The 19,365-nt window shown below is 40.6% G+C and overlaps 2 protein-coding genes across 2 annotated transcripts in view; both read left to right on the top strand.

Moving 5' to 3' along the window:
• LOC116936964 (uncharacterized) overlaps positions 1–19,365 on the top strand; it is a gene marked incomplete at its 5' end in the record, with an annotated part of 120,128 nt that overhangs the window by 87,796 nt on the left and 12,967 nt on the right. The window contains 3 exons of the mRNA XM_076057483.1: positions 6,934–7,290; positions 13,741–14,684; positions 18,768–18,802. Coding sequence (XP_075913598.1) covers positions 6,934–7,290; positions 13,741–14,684; positions 18,768–18,802 — 1,336 coding nt within the window. The remainder of the gene's footprint in view (positions 1–6,933; positions 7,291–13,740; positions 14,685–18,767; positions 18,803–19,365) is intronic.
• LOC116938461 (uncharacterized) lies at positions 41–7,029 on the top strand. The gene is made up of 2 exons (XM_076057404.1): positions 41–419; positions 1,569–7,029. Exons 1-2 carry the CDS (start codon positions 284–286, stop codon positions 2,441–2,443), a joined length of 1,011 nt encoding a protein of 336 aa, XP_075913519.1. The 5' UTR covers positions 41–283; the 3' UTR covers positions 2,444–7,029.

The following is a 19,365-nucleotide window of genomic DNA, read 5'->3' as shown; positions in this document are numbered from 1 at the left end:
GTGATGGAGGATTGATGATGATGTTGAGGATGGAGGGTTGGTGGTGGTGATGATGGTGATGGTGGTGGTGGTGGTGATAGAGGGATGATTGATTGATGATGTTGAGGATGGAGGTGTGATGATAGAGGGTTGATTGATTGATGATGATGTTGAGTATGATGATGATGCTGGAGTGTTGGTGGTGATGATGGTGATGATGATGATGATGATGGGTTGGTGGTGTTGATGATGATGGTGGTGATGGGATAATGGTGGTGGTGGTGGGTGATGGTGGTTGGTGGTGATGGTGGACATCCTGGAGAGTGGCGGGCGGACAGCCAGGCGCAACGCCTCCATCTCTCGCCTCTACATCCTCTACCAGATTGTCTACATGGCGGCCTCCATAATGGGCCCCGCAACTGTCTGTCTGATGATCGCCGGTTCGTTCGCTCGTGGTGGTGGTGGTGGTGGTGGTGGGTGGTGGTGGGTGGTGAGGGTGGTGGTGGTGGTGGTGGTGAGGGTGGTGGTGCTGGTGGTGATGGAGGATTGATTGATGATGTTGAGGATGGAGTTTTGATGATAGAGGGTTGATTGATTGATGATGATGTTGAGTATGATGATGATGATGCTGGAGTGTTGGTGGTGGTAATGGTGATGATGATGGGTTGGTGGTGGTGGTCTTGATGATGGTGGTGGTGGTGGAGGTGGTGATGGTGGTGGTGGAGGATTGATTGATGATGTTGAGGATGGAGGGTTGGTGGTGGTGATGATGATGATGGTGGTGGTGGTGGTGGTGATAGAGGGATGATTGATTGATGATGTTGAGGATGGAGGTGTGATGATAGAGGGTTGATTGATTGATGATGATGTTGAGTATGATGATGATGCTGGAGTGTTGGTGGTGATGATGGTGATGATGATGATGGGTTGGTGGTGTTGATGATGATGGTGGTGATGGGATAATGGTGGTGGTGATGGGATAATGGTGGTGGTGGTGGTGAGGGTGGTGGTGGTAGTGGGGGTGATGGTGGTGGTGATGGTGGTGGTGGGGGTGGTGGTGGTGGTGGTGATGGTGGTGTTGATGGTGGTGGTGGTGGTGGTGATGATGATGATGGGTTGGTGGTGGTGGGTGGTGGTGGTGGTGATGGGATAATGGTGGTGGTGCTGAGGGTGGTGGGGGTGGTGGTGGTGATGGTGAGGGTGGTGGTGGTGGTGGGTGGTCGTGGGTGGTGGTGGTGGTGGTGGTGGTGCTGATGATGGTGGTGGTGGTCGTGGTGGTGGTGGTGGTGGTCATGGTGGTGGTGATGGTGGTGGTGGTGATGGTGGTGGTGGTGGTGATGGTAGTGGTCGTGGTGGTGGTGGTCGTGATGATGGTGGTGATGGTGGATGATTGATGATATAGGATTGAATTATTGATGATGATGATGAGGTGTTGGTGGATAGAGTGGTATTGGTGGTGGTGACGGTGGCTGGTGATACTGTAGATTTGGTGGACTTAAGTCTCCACCTCTTCCACGTCTTCCATCATCATAACCATTACCACAACCATCATCTCAATCTCCACCTTCTCCACCTCCTCCTCCCTCCAGGTGCATTTACCTTCGTCTTCAAGATGTCCGAGGTATGGGCATTAGTGCTCGCCATTCTTCCTCCAGCCATCTACATCATCATCTGCTTCAAGACCAAGTCTAGCACACAGATCACAGTAAGACTCATCATCTGCATCACCACAACTATCGTCATCTACATCATCATCATCACAACCATTATCATCTACATCATCATCACAACCATCATCATCTACATCATCATCATCATCACAACCATCATCATCATCACAACCATCATCATGTACATCATCATCTGCTTCAAGACCAAGTCTAGCACACAGATAACAGTAAGACTCATCATCTGCATCATCATCACAACCATCATCATCTGCATCATCATCACAACTATCATCATCTACATCATCATCATCTACATCATCATCATCATCACAACCATCATCATCACAACCATCATCATCTACATCATCATCATCACAACCATCATCATCACAACCATCATCATCTACATCATCATCATCACAACCATCATCATCTACATCATCATCATCACAACCATCATCATCTACATCATCACAACCATCATCATCTACACCATCATCATCACAACCATCATTATCTACATCATCATCTGCTTCAAGACCAAGTCTAGCACACAGATCACAGGAAGACTCATCATCTGCATCATCATCACAACCATCATCATCTACATCATCATCATCACAACCATCATCATCTACATCATCATCACAACCATCATCATCACAACCATCGTCATCTACATCATCATCATCATCACCACCTTCATCATCTACATCATCATCATCACAACCATCATCATCACAACCATCATCATCTACATCATTATCTGCTTCAAGACCAAGTCTAGCACATAGATCACAGTAAGACTCATCATCTGCATCATCATCACAACCATCGTCATCTACATCATCATCATCACAACCATCATCATCTACATCATCATCATCACAACCATCATCATCTGCATCATCATCATCACAGCCATCATCATCATCATCACAACCATCATCATCTACATCATCATCATCACAACCATCATCATCACAACCATCATCATCTACATCATCATCTGCTTCAAGACCAAGTCTAGCACACAGATCACAGTAAGACTCATCATCTGCATCATCATCGCAACTATCATCATCTACATCATCATCATCATCACAACCATCATCATCTACATCATCATCACAACCATCATCATCACAACCATCATCATCATCACCTGTTACACTCCCCCCTGTCACACACACAGGGAGCGATGGTGATGAGTGTCTTCTACGTATTCCTGATGACTGGCACGCTACTGTCCATCGTGGGCGAGATGACGTTGTCATCATCATCACAACCATCATCATCACAACATCACAACCATCACCATCATCATCACCTGTTACACCCACCCTGTCACACACACACACAGGTAGCGATGGTGATGAGCGTCTTCTACGTATTCCTCATGACTGGCACGCTAATCTCCATCGTGGGCGAGATGATGTTGTCATCATCACAACCATCATCATCACAACCATCATCATCACAACCATCATCATCATCACCTGTTACACTCCTCCTGTCACACACACACACACAGGTCGCGATGGTGATGAGCGTCTTCTACGTATTCACTCATGACGGGCACGATAATCTCCATCGTGGGCGAGATGATGTTGTCATCATCATCACAACCATCATCATCACAACATCACAACCATCATCATCATCATCACCTGTTACACTCACCCTGTCACACACACACACATAGGTCGCGATGGTGATGAGCGTCTTCTACGTATTCCTCATGACTGGCACGATACTGTCCATCGTGGGCGAGATGATGTTGTCATCATCATCACAACCATCATCATCATCATCATCACAACATCACAACCATCATCACCTGTTACACCCACCCTGTCACACACACAGGTAGCGATGGTGATGAGCGTCTTCTACGTATTCCTGATGACTGGCACGCTACTGACCATCGTGGGCGAGATGATGTTGTCATCATCATCACAACCATCATCATCATCACAACATCACAACCATAATCATCATCATCATCACAACCACCATCATCATCATCACCTGTTACACTCACCCTGTCACACACACACACACACATAGGTCGCGATGGTGATGAGCGTCTTCTACGTATTCCTCATGACGGGCACTATACTGTCCATCGTGGGCGAGATGATGTTGTCATCACAACCATCATCATCACAACCATCATCATCATCACCTGTTACACCCACCCTGTCACACACACAGGTAACGATGGTGATGAGCGTCTTCTACGTATTCCTGATGACGGGCACGCTACTGTCCATCGTGGGCGAGATGATGTTGTCATCATCATCACAACCATCATCACAACCAACATCATCACAACCATCACCATCATCATCACCTGTTACACCCACCCTGTCACACACACACACAGGTAGCGATGGTGATGAGCGTCTTCTACGTATTCCTCATGACGGGCACGATACTGTCCATCGTGGGCGAGATGATGTTGTCATCATCATCACAACCATCATCATCATCACAACATCACAACCATCATCATCATCACCTGTTACACTCCCCCTGTCACACACACACAGGTAGCGATGGTGATGAGCGTCTTCTACGTATTCCTGATGACGGGCACGATAATCTCCATCGTGGGCGAGATGATGTTATCATCATCATCACAACCATCATCATCACAACCACCATCATCATCACCTGTTACACCCACCCTGTCACACACACACACAAACACAGGTCGCGATGGTGATGAGCGTCTTCTACTTATTCCTGATGACTGGCACGCTACTGTCCATCGTGGTGCGAGATGATGTTGTCATCATCACAACCATCATCATCACCTGCTACACCACCACCTCCACCCTGTCACACACACAGGTAGCGATGGTGATGAGCGTCTTCTACGTATTCCTCATGACTGGCACGCTAATCTCCATCGTGGGCGAGATTATCATCATCACAACCATCATCATCACAACCATAATCATCATCATCATCACAACCACCATCATCATCATCACCTGTTACACCCACCCTGTCACACACACACACACACATAGGTCGCGATGGTGATGAGCGTCTTCTACGTATTCACTCATGACGGGCACGATAATCTCCATCGTGGGCGAGATGATGTTATCATCATCATCACAACCATCATCATCACAACCATCATCATCATCACCTGTTACACCCACCCTGCCACACACACACACACAAACACAGGTCGCGATGGTGATGAGCGTCTTCTACGTATTCCTCATGACGGGCACGATACTGTCCATCGTGGGCGAGATGATGTTGTCATCATCATCACAACCATCATCATCATCACAACATCACAACCATCATCATCATCATCACCTGCTACACCACCACCTCCACCCTGTCACACACACAGGTCGCGATGGTGATGAGCGTCTTCTACGTATTCCTCATGACGGGCACGATACTGTCCATCGTGGACGAGATGACGTTGTCATCATCACAACCATCATCATCACAACCATCATCATCATCATCACCTGTTACACCCACCCTGTCACACACACACACACACATAGGTCGCGATGGTGATGAGCGTCTTCTACGTATTCCTCATGACTGGCACGATACTGTCCATCGTGGGCGAGATGATGTTGTCATCATCACAACCATCATCATCACAACCATCATCATCACAACCATCATCATCATCACCTGTTACACTCCCCCTGTCACACACACAGGTAGCGATGGTGATGAGCGTCTTCTACGTATTCCTCATGACTGGCACGATACTGTCCATCGTGGGCGAGATGATGTTGTCATCATCACAACCATCATCATCATCACCTGCTACACCACCACCTCCACCCTGTCACACACACAGGTAGCGATGGTGATGAGCGTCTTCTACGTATTCCTCATGACTGGCACGCTAATCTCCATCGTGGGCGAGATTATCATCATCACAACCATCATCATCACAACCATCATCATCATCATCACAACATCACAACCATCATCATCATCATCACCTGTTACACTCACCCTGTCACACACACACACACACATAGGTCGCGATGGTGATGAGCGTCTTCTACTTATTCCTGATGACTGGCACGCTACTGTCCATCGTGGTGCGAGATGATGTTGTCATCATCACAACCATCATCATCATCACCTGCTACACCACCACCTCCACCCTGTCACACACACAGGTAGCGATGGTGATGAGCGTCTTCTACGTATTCCTCATGACGGGCACGATACTGTCCATCGTGGGCGAGATGATGTTGTCATCATCATCACAACCATCATCATCACAACCACCACCATCATCATCACCTGTTACACTCACCCTGTCACACACACACACACACATAGGTCGCGATGGTGATGAGCGTCTTCTACGTATTCCTCATGACGGGCACGATACTGTCCATCGTGGGCGAGATGATGTTGTCATCATCATCACAACCATCATCATCACAACATCACAACCATCATCATCATCACCTGTTACACTCCCCCTGTCACACACACACACAGGTCGCGATGGTGATGAGCGTCTTCTACGTATTCCTCATGACTGGCACGATACTGTCCATCGTGGGCGAGATGATGTTGTCATCATCACAACCATCATCATCATCACCTGCTACACCACCACCTCCACCCTGTCACACACACAGGTAGCGATGGTGATGAGCGTCTTCTACGTATTCCTCATGACTGGCACGCTAATCTCCATCGTGGGCGAGATTATCATCATCACAACCATCATCATCACAACCATCATCATCACAACCATCATCATCACAACCACCATCATCATCACCTGTTACACCCACCCTGTCACACACACACACATAGGTCGCGATGGTGATGAGCATCTTCTACGTATTCCTCATGACTGGCACGATACTGTCCATCGTGGGCGAGATGACGTTATCATCACAACCATCATCATCACAACCACCATCATCATCACCTGTTACACTCACCCTGTCACACACACACATAGGTCGCGATGGTGATGAGCGTCTTCTACGTATTCCTCATGACGGGCACGATACTGTCCATCGTGGGCGAGATGATGTTGTCATCATCACAACCATCATCATCATCACCTGCTACACCACCACCTCCACCCTGTCACACACACACACAGGTCGCGATGGTGATGAGCGTCTTCTACGTATTCACTCATGACGGGCACGATAATCTCCATCGTGGGCGAGATGATGTTGTCATCATCATCACAACCATCATCATCATCACCTGCTACACCACCACCTCCACCCTGTCACACACACAGGTCGCGATGGTGATGAGCGTCTTCTACGTATTCCTCATGACGGGCACGATACTGTCCATCGTGGGCGAGATGACGTTGTACGGGGTCGTGACTCCGACGGGGATCTTCATCGTCACCATCACCCTGGTGCACGTGCTAGCTGCGCTGATTCACCCGCGGGAGATCCTGTGCCTGGTCCACGGATTCATGTACACGATCTGCATCCCCACGGGCTACCTCCTGCTGATGATCTACACGCTGGTGAACATGTATGATATCTCGTGGGGTACACGAGAAGCGGCGCCCGCGGTGAAGGAGGAGGAGGAGGAGGAGAAGGAGGAGGAGATGGTGAAGAAGGTGGTGAGAGAGGAGGAGGAGGTGAGAGGATGGTTACGTTATGCACTACGTTATGCACTACGTTATACACTACATTATACACTACGTTATACACTACTACACTACATTATACACTACATTATACACTACATTATATACTACACTATACACTACTTTATACACTACTAGACTACATTATACACTACATTATACACTACATTATACACTACACTATACACTATACCCTACATTAAACACTACATTATACACTACTTTATACACTACTACACTACATTATACACTACATTATACACTATATTATACACTACTACTACACTACTTTATACACTACATTATACACTACACTATACACTACATTATACACTACTACACTACATTATACACTACAATATACACTACTACACTACATTATACACTACATTATACACTACATTATACACTACATTATACACTACTACACTACATTATACACTACATTATACACTACATTATACACTACTACACTACATTATACACTACGTTATACACTACATTATACACTACTACACTACATTATACACTACGTTATACATTACTTTATACACTACATTATACACTACATTATACACTACATTATACACTACTACACTACATTATACACTACACTATACACTACATTATACACTACTTTATACACTACTACACTACATTATACACTACATTATACACTACATTATACACTAAATTATACACTACATTATACACTACTACATTATACACTACATTATACACTATATTATACACTACTACTACACTACTTTATACACTACATTATATACTACACTATACACTACTTTATACACTACTAGACTACATTATACACTACATTATACACTACACTATACACTACATTATACACTACATTATACACTACATTATACACTACTACTACACTACATTATACACTACTACTACACTACATTATACACTAAATTATACACTACATTATACGCTACTTTATACACTATACACTACTACACTACATTATACACTACTTTATACACTACATTATACACTACATTATACACTACTTTATACACTACTACACTACATTATACACTACTACTTCACTACATTATACACTACATTATACACTACATTATACACTACTTTAAACACTATACACTACTACACTACATTATACACTACTTTATACACTACATTATACACTACATTATACACTACTACACTACATTATACACTACTACTACACTACATTATACACTACATTATACACTGCATTATACACTACTACTACACTACATTATACACTACGTTATACACTACATTATACACTACTACTACACTACATTATACACTACATTATACACTACTACTACACTACATTATACACTACTACTACACTACATTATACACTACTACTACACTACATTATACACTACACTATACACTACATTATATACTACATTATACACTACTTTATACACTACATTATACACTACTACTACACTGCATTATACACTACATTATACACGACACTATACACTGCACTATACACTACTACTACACTACATTATACACTACATTATACACTACATTATACACTACTACACTACTACACTACATTATACACTACTACACTACATTATACACTACATTATATGCTACTACACTACATTATACACTACATTATACACTACATTATGCACTACTACTACACTACATTAAACACTACATTATACACTACTACACTACATTATACACTACATTATACACTACTACACTACACTACTACACTACATTATACACTACTACACTACATTATACACTACACTATACACTACATTATACACTACTACACTATACACTACTACACTACACTATACACTACTACACTAATACACTACACTATACACTACTACACTGTACACTACTACACTATACACTACTACACTACACTATACACTACTACACTATACACTACTACACTATACACTAGTACACTATACACTACTACACTACACTATACACTACTACACTACACTATATACTACTACACTATACACTACTACACTATACACTACTACACTACTACAAAATACACTACTACACTATACACTACTACACTACACTATACACTACTACACTATACAATACTACACTATACACTACTACACTATAAACTACTACACTATACACTACACACTATACACTACTACACTATACACTACTACACTACACTACTACACTATACACTACTACACTATACACTACTACACTATACACTACTACACTATACACTACTACACTATACACTACACTATACACTACCACACTACTACACTACACTATACACTACACTATACACTACTACACTACTACACTACACTATACACTACTACACTGCACTATACACTACTACACTATACACTACTACACTACACTATACACTACATTATACACTACTACACACTACTACACTACACTATACACTACTACACTATACACTACTACACTACACTATATACTACTACACTATACACTACACTATACACTATACACTACTACACACTACTACACTACACTATACACTACTACACTATACACTACTACACTATACACTACTACACTACTACACTACGACACTATACACTACTAAACCACACTACTACACTACTACACTACACTATACACTACACTATACACTACTACACTACTACACTACACTATACACTACACTATACACTATACACTACTACACTACACTATACACTACTACACTATACACTACTACACTACTACACTATACACTACTACACTACACTATACACTACTACACTATACACTACACTATACACTACTACACTACTACACTACACTATACACTACACACTATACACTACACTATACACTACTACACTACTACACTACACTATACACTACTATACTATACACTACTACACTATACACTACTACACTATACACTACTACACTATACACTACTACACTACTACACTATACACTACTACACTATACACTACTACACTCTACACTACACTATACACTACTACACTACTACACTACACTATACACTATTACACTACTACACTACACTATACACTACACTACACACTACTACACTACTACACTATACACTACTACACTATACACTACACTATACACTACTACACTATACACTACTACACTACATTACTACACTACACTATACACTACTACACTATACACTACTACACTATACACTACTACACTATACACTACTACACTATACACTACTACACTATACACTACTACAATATACACTACTACACTACACTACTACACTACACTATACACTACTACACTACACTATACCCTACTACACTATACACTACTACACTATACACTACTACACTATACACTACTACACTATACACTACACTATACACTACTACACTACACTATACACTACTACACTATACACTACTACACTACTACACTATACACTACTACACTATACACTACACTATACACTACTACACTATACACTACACTATACACTACTACACTACTACACTACACTATACACTACTACACTGTACACTATACACTACTACACTATACACTACTACACTATACACTATACACTACTACACTACTACACTATACACTACACTATACACTACTACACTATACACTACTACACTACTACCCTATACACTACACACTACTACACTACACTATACACTACTACACTACTACACTACACTATACACTACACTACTACACTACACTATACACTACTACACTACACTATACACTACTACACTACTACACTACACTATACACTACTACACACTACTACACTACTACACTACACACTACTACACACTACTACACTACACTATACACTACACTACTACACTACTACACTATACACCACTACACTACACTGTACACTACTACACTATACACTACTACACTACACTATACACTACTACACTACACTATACACTACTACTACACTACTACACTACACTATACACTACTACTACACTACTACACTACACTATACACTACTACACTACACTATACACTACTACACTATACACTATACACTACTACTACACTACTACACTACACTATACACTACTACACTATACACTACTACACTATACACTACTACCACACTACTACACTACACCATACACTACTACACTATACACTACTACACTATACACTACTACTACTACACTACTACACTACACTATACACTACTACACTATACACTACTACACTATACACTACTACACTATACACTACTACACTATACACTACTACACTATACACTACTACACTATACACTACTACACTATACACTACTACACTATACACTACTACACTACTATACACTACTACACTACTACACTACACTATACACTACTACACTATACACTACTACACTATACACTACTACACTATACACTACTACACTATACACTACTACACTATACACTACTACACTATACACTACTACACTATACACTACACTACTACACTATACACTACTACACTATACACTACTACACTACACTATACACTACTACACTATACACTACTACACTACACTATACACTACACTATACACTACTACACTATACACTACTACACTATACACTACTACACTATACACTACTACACTATACACTACTACACTACACTATACACTACTACACTACTACACTATACACTACTACACTACTACACTACACTATACACTACTACACTATACACTACTACACTACACTACACACTACTACACTATACACTACTACTACACTACTGCACTACTACACTACACTATACACTACTACACTACACTATACACTACACACTACTACACTACTACTACACTACTACACTATACACTACTACACTACACTACACACTGCTACACTATACACTACACTATACACTACTACACTATACACTACTACACTACACTACACACTACTACACTATACACTACACTATACACTACTACACTATACACTACTACACTATACACTACACTATACACTACTACACTACACTATACACTACTACACTACACTATACACTACTACACTATACACTACCACACTATACACTACTACACTATACACTACTACACTATACACTACTACTACACTACACTATTACACTATACACTACTACACTACACTACTACACTATACATACTACACTATACACTACTACACTACACTATACACACTACTACGCTACTACACTACACTATACACTACACACTACTACACTACTACACTACACACTACTACACTACACTATACACTACTACACTATACACTACTACACTATACACTACTACACTACACTATACACTACTACACTATACACTACTACACTACACTATACACTACTACACTATACACTACTACACTATACACCACACTATACACTACTACACTACACTATACACTACTACACTATACACTACTACACTATACACCACACTATACACTACTACACTATACACTACTACACTATACACTACTACACTACACTATACACTACTCCACTATACACTACTACACTATACACTACTACACTACACACTACTACACTATACACCACACTATACACTATACACTACACACTACTACACTACTACACTACACTATACACTACACTATACACTACACTATACACTACTACACTACACTATACACTACACTATACACTACACTATACACTACACTATACACTACACTATACACTACTACACTACACTATACACTACTACACTACACTACACTACTACACTACTACACTATACACTACTACACTACTACACTACTACACTACACTATACACTACTACACTACTACTACACTACTACACTATACACTACTACACTACACTACTACACTACACTATACACTACACTATACACTACTACACTATACACTACTACACTATACACTACTACACTATACACTACTACACTATACACTACTACACTACACTATACACTACTACACTATACACTACACTATACACTACTACACTATACACTACTACACTATACACTACTACACTACACTATACACTACTACTACACTACTACACTACTACACTACACTATACACTATTACACTACACTATACACTACTACTACACTATACACTACACTATACACTACTACACTACACTACACACTACTACTACACTACTACACTACACTATACACTACTACTACACTACTACACTACACTATACACTACTACTACACTACTACACTACACTATACACTTCTACACTACTACACTACACTACTACACTACTACACTACACTATACACTACTACACTACTACACTACTACACTACACTATACACTACACACTACCACACTACTACACTACACTATACACTACACCTCTTCGCCCCCACAGACTGCCAGCGGATGTCGCTGTTGCTGGCGGCTACCCCTCGAGTGGATTTGCTGTTGGCGCTGGAGGATTTCGCTGAGCCCCAGGGGCTACGAAGCCATCGACACTCACAGCGACGATGTTCCAACTCATCCTCCAACTCCTCATCCTCCAACTCATCCTCCAACTCATCCTCCAACTCATCCTCCTCCTCCAACTCATCCTCCTCCTCCAACTCATCCTCCTCCTCCAACTCATCCTCCTCCTCCAACTCATCCTCCTCCTCCAACTCATCCTCCAACTCATCCTCCTCCTCCAACTCATCCTCCTCCTCCAACTCATCCTCCTCCTCCAACTCATCCTCCTCCTCCAACTCATCCTCCTCCTCCAACTCATCCTCCAACTCATCCTCCTCCTCCAACTCATCCTCCTCCAACTCCTCATCCTCCTCCTCCAACTCATCCTCCTCCAACTCATCCTCCTCCTCCAACTCATCCTCCTCCTCCAACTCATCCTCATCCTCCAACTCATCCTCCTCCTCCAACTCATCCTCCTCCTCCAACTCATCCTCCTCCTCCAACTCATCCTCCAACTCCAACTCATCCTCCTCCTCCAACTCATCCTCCTCCTCCAACTCATCCTCCTCCTCCAACTCATCCTCCTCCTCCAACTCATCCTCCTCCTCCAACTCATCCTCCTCCTCCAACTCATCCTCCAACTCATCCTCCTCCTCCAACTCATCCTCCTCCTCCAACTCATCCTCCAACTCATCCTCCTCCTCCAACTCATCCTCCAACTCATCCTCCTCCTCCAACTCATCCTCCAACTCATCCTCCAACTCATCCTCCTCCTCCAACTCATCCTCCTCCTCCAACTCATCCTCCAACTCATCCTCCTCCTCCAACTCATCCTCCAACTCATCCTCGCCGCCATCGGCAGCAGCGGCAGAGGAAGAAGAAGGAGGAGAGGTGATGGCCCTGGTCATCATCGTCGCTGTCAGTGTAGTAGGTAGTGTAGTGTATAGTGTAGTAGTGTGTAGTGTAGTGTAGTAGTGTATAGTGTAGTAGTGTAGTAGTGTATAGTGTAGTGTAGTAGTGTATAGTGTAGTGTAGTAGTGTAGTAGTGTATAGTGTAGTGTAGTAGTGTATAGTGTAGTAGTGTATAGTGTAGTAGTGTATAGTGTAGTGTAGTAGTGTATAGTGTAGTGTAGTAGTGTAGTAGTGTATAGTGTAGTGTAGTAGTGTATAGTGTAGTAGTGTATAGTGTAGTAGTGTATATTGTAGTAGTGTAGTGTATAGTGTAGTAGTGTATAGTGTAGTAGTGTATAGTGTAGTGTATAGTGTAGTAGTGTATAGTGTAGTAGTGTATAGTGTAGTAGTGTATAGTGTAGTAGTGTAGTAGTGTATAGTGTAGTAGTGTATAGTGTAGTAGTGTATAGTGTAGTAGTGTATAGTGTAGTGTATAGTGTAGTAGTGTATAGTGTAGTAGTGTATAGTGTAGTAGTGTATAGTGTAGTAGTGTATAGTGTAGTAGTGTATAGTGTAGTAGTGTGTAGTAGTGTATAGTGTAGTGTAGTAGTGTATAGTGTAGTAGTGTATAGTGTAGTAGTGTAGTAGTGTATAGTGTAGTAGTGTATAGTGTAGTAGTGTATAGGTGTATAGTGTAGTAGTGTATAGTGGTAGTTAGTGTATAGTGTAGTAGTGTATAGTGTAGTGTAGTAGTGTAGTGTATAGTGTAGTAGTGTATAGTGTAGTGTAGTAGTGTAGTAGTGTATAGTGTAGTAGTGTATAGTGTAGTGTAGTAGTGTAGTAGTGTATAGTGTAGTAGTGTAGTGTAGTAGTGTATAGTGTAGTAGTGTATAGTGTAGTAGTGTATAGTGTAGTGTATAGTGTAGTGTAGTGTGTAGTGTAGTAGTGTATAGTGTAGTAGTGTATAGTGTAGTGTAGTAGTGTATAGTGTAGTGTAGTAGTGTATAGTGTAGTAGTGTATGGTGTAGTAGTGTATAGTGTAGTAGTGTATAGTGTAGTAGTGTATAGTGTAGTGTAGTGTGTTGTGTAGTGTAGTAGTGTATAGTGTAGTAGTGTATAGTGTAGTGTAGTAGTGTATAGTGTAGTGTAGTAGTGTGTAGTGTAGTAGTGTATAGTGTAGTGTAGTAGTGTAGTGTAGTAGTGTGTAGTGTAGTAGTGTATAGTGTAGTAGTATATAGTGTAGTAGTGTATAGTGTAGTGTATAGTGTAGTAGTGTATAGTGTAGTAGTGTATAGTGTAGTAGTGTATAGTGTAGTAGTGTAGTGTAGTAGTGTATAGTGTAGTGTATTAGTGTATAGTGTAGTGTAGTAGTGTACAGTGTAGTAGTGTATAGTGTAGTAGTGTATAGTGTAGTAGTGTATGGTGTAGTAGTGTATAGTGTAGTAGTGTATAGTGTCGTAGTGTATAGTGTAGTAGTGTATAGTGTAGTGTAGTAGTGTATAGTGTAGTGTAGTAGTGTATAGTGTAGTGTAGTAGTGTATAGTGTAGTAGTGTATAGTGTAGTAGTGTATAGTGTAGTAGTGTATAGTGTAGTCGTGTATAGTGTAGTAGTGTCTAGTGTAGTAGTGTATAGTGTAGTAGTGTATAGTGTAGTAGTGTATAGTGTAATGTAGTGTAGTAGTGTATAGTGTATTGTAGTAGTGTATAGTGTATTGTAGTAGTGTATAGTGTAGTAGTGTATAGTGTAGTGTAGTAGTGTGTAGTGTATAATGTAGTAGTGTATAGTGTAGTAGTGTATAGTGTAGTGTAGTAGTGTATAGTGTAGTAGTGTATAGTGTATTGTAGTAGTGTATAGTGTTTAGTGTATAGTGTAGTAGTGTATAGTGTAGTAGTGTATAGTGTAGTAGTGTGCAGTGTAGTGTAGTAGTGTATAGTGTAGTGTATAGTGTAGTAGTGTAGTGTATAGTGTAGTAGTGTATAGTGTAGTAGTGTATAGTGTAGTAGTGTATAGTGTAGTAGTGTATAGTGTAGTGTCTAGTGTAGTAGTGTATAGTGTAGTAGTGTAGTAGTGTATAGTGTAGGGTATAGTGTAGTAGTGTATAGTAGTAGTGTATAGTGTAGTAGTATATAATGTAGTGTATAGTGTAGTAGTGTAGTGTATAGTGTACTGTAGTAGTGTATAGTGTAGTAGTGTATAGTGTAGTAGTGTATAGTGTAGTGTAGTAGTGTATAGTGTAGTAGTGTATAGTGTAGTGTAGTAGTGTATAGTGTAGTAGTGTAGTAGTGTATAGTGTAGTGTATTAGTGTATAGTGTAGTTGTATATAGTGTAGTAGTGTATAGTGTAGTGGTGTATAGTGTAGTAGTCTATAGTGTAGTAGTGTAGTAGTGTATAGTGTAGTTTAGTAGTATAGTAGTGTATAGTGTAGTATTGTAGAGTGTAGTAGTGTGTAGTGTAGTAGTGTATAGTGTAGTAGTGTATAGTGTAGTAGTGTATAGTGTAGTGTATAATGTAGTAGTGTATAGTGTAGTAGTGTATAGTGTAGTGTAGTAGTGTATAGTGTAGTAGTGTATAGTGTATTGTAGTAGTGTATAGTGTTTAGTGTATAGTGTAGTAGTGTATAGTGTAGTAGTGTATAGTGTAGTAGTGTGCAGTGTAGTGTAGTAGTGTATAGTGTAGTGTATAGTGTAGTAGTGTAGTGTATAGTGTAGTAGTGTATAGTGTAGTAGTGTATAGTGTAGTAGTGTATAGTGTAGTGTCTAGTGTAGTAGTGTATAGTGTAGTAGTGTAGTAGTGTATAGTGTAGTAGTGTATAGTGTAGGGTATAGTGTAGTAGTGTATAGTAGTAGTGTATAGTGTAGTAGTATATAATGTAGTAGTGTATAGTGTAGTAGTGTAGTGTATAGTGTACTGTAGTAGTGTATAGTGTAGTAGTGTATAGTGTAGTAGTGTATAGTGTAGTGTAGTAGTGTATAGTGTAGTAGTGTATAGTGTAGTGTAGTAGTGTATAGTGTAGTAGTGTATAGTGTAGTGTATTAGTGTATAGTGTAGTTGTATATAGTGTAGTAGTGTATAGTGTAGTAGTGTATAGTGTAGTAGTCTATAGTTTAGTAGTGTAGTAGTGTATAGTGTAGTTTAGTAGTATAGTAGTGTATAGTGTAGTATTGTAGAGTGTAGTAGTGTGTAGTGTAGTAGTGTATAGTGTAGTAGTGTATAGTGTAGTAGTGTATAGTGTAGTGTACTAGTGTATAGTGTAGTGTAGTAGTGTATAGTGTAGTAGTGTATAATGTATAGTGTAGTAGTGTATAGTGTAGTGTAGTAGTGTATAATGTAGTGTATAGTGTAGTGTATAATGTAGTGTATAGTGTAGTGTATAATGTGGTGTATAATGTAGTGTATAGTGTAGTGTATAATGTAGTGTATAGTGTATTGTATAGTGTAGTGTATAATGTAGTGTATAGTGTAGTGTTTAATGTAGTGTATAATGTATTGTATAGTGTAGTGTATAATGTAGTGTATAGTGTAGTGTATATTGTAGTGTATAGTGTAGTAGTGTATAGTGTAGTAGTGTATAGTGTAGTAGTGTATAGTGTAGTAGTGTGTAGTGTAGTAGTGTATAGTGTAGTAGTGTATAGTGTAGTAGTGTGTAGTGTAGTAGTGTATAGTGTAGTAGTGTATAGTGTAGTAGTATATAGTGTAGTAGTGTATAGTGTAGTGTATAGTGTAGTAGTGTATAGTGTAGTATTGTATAGTGTAGTAGTGTATAGTGTAGTAGTGTATAGTGTAGTGTATAGTGTAGTAGTGTATAGTGTAGTAGTGTATAGTGTAGTGTATAGTGTAGTAGTGTATAGTGTAGTAGTGTATAGTGTAGTAGTGTATAGTGTAGTAGTGTATAGTGTAGTAGTGTATAGTGTAGTAGTGTATAGTGTAGTAGTGTATAGTGTAGTGTAGTAGTGTGTAGTGTAGTAGTGTATAGTGTAGTAGTGTATAGTGTAGTGTATAGTGTAGTGTATAGTGTAGTGTATAGTGTAGTGTATAGTGTAATGTAGTGATGTATAATAATTGAGTGGTTTCTGCTCTGTAGATCTCCGACTTGGCTGAGGCAGGAGAAGCAAATTGGTGAGGACGTTCAAATATCATCAGCATCATCATCATCAGCAGCATGATCAGCATCGTCAGCAGCATCATCAGCATCGTCACTACCATCATCAGCATCATCATCATCAGCAGCACCAGCATCATCATCAGCAGCATCATCATCAGAGGCATCATCATCAGCATCATCATCAGCATCATCATCAGCATCATCATCAGCAGCAGCAGCATCATCATCACCATCATCATCATATTCATCATCACCATCATCATCACCATCTCATCATCACATGCATCATCATCACCATCATCATCATCACCATCTTATTCATCAACATCATCATCACCACCATCTTCACCACCATCATCCCCATCGCCACCATCACCATCAACATCATCATCACCATCACCATCACCACCATCACCATCATGACCACCATCATCACCATCACCACCATCACCATCATCACCATCACCACCATCATCATCATCACCACCATCATCACCACCATCATCATCACCACCATCAACATCACCACCATCATCACCATCACCACCATCAACATCATCACCACCATCATCACCAT

This window comes from Petromyzon marinus, chromosome 82, assembly GCF_048934315.1.
Source record: "Petromyzon marinus isolate PM22_M1 ecotype Great Lakes invasive population chromosome 82, UKy_Petmar_22M1.pri1.0, whole genome shotgun sequence".
In the NCBI taxonomy this organism is placed as follows: domain Eukaryota; kingdom Metazoa; phylum Chordata; class Hyperoartia; order Petromyzontiformes; family Petromyzontidae; genus Petromyzon; species Petromyzon marinus.
This window is presented reverse-complemented; position numbering and strand designations above follow the sequence as displayed.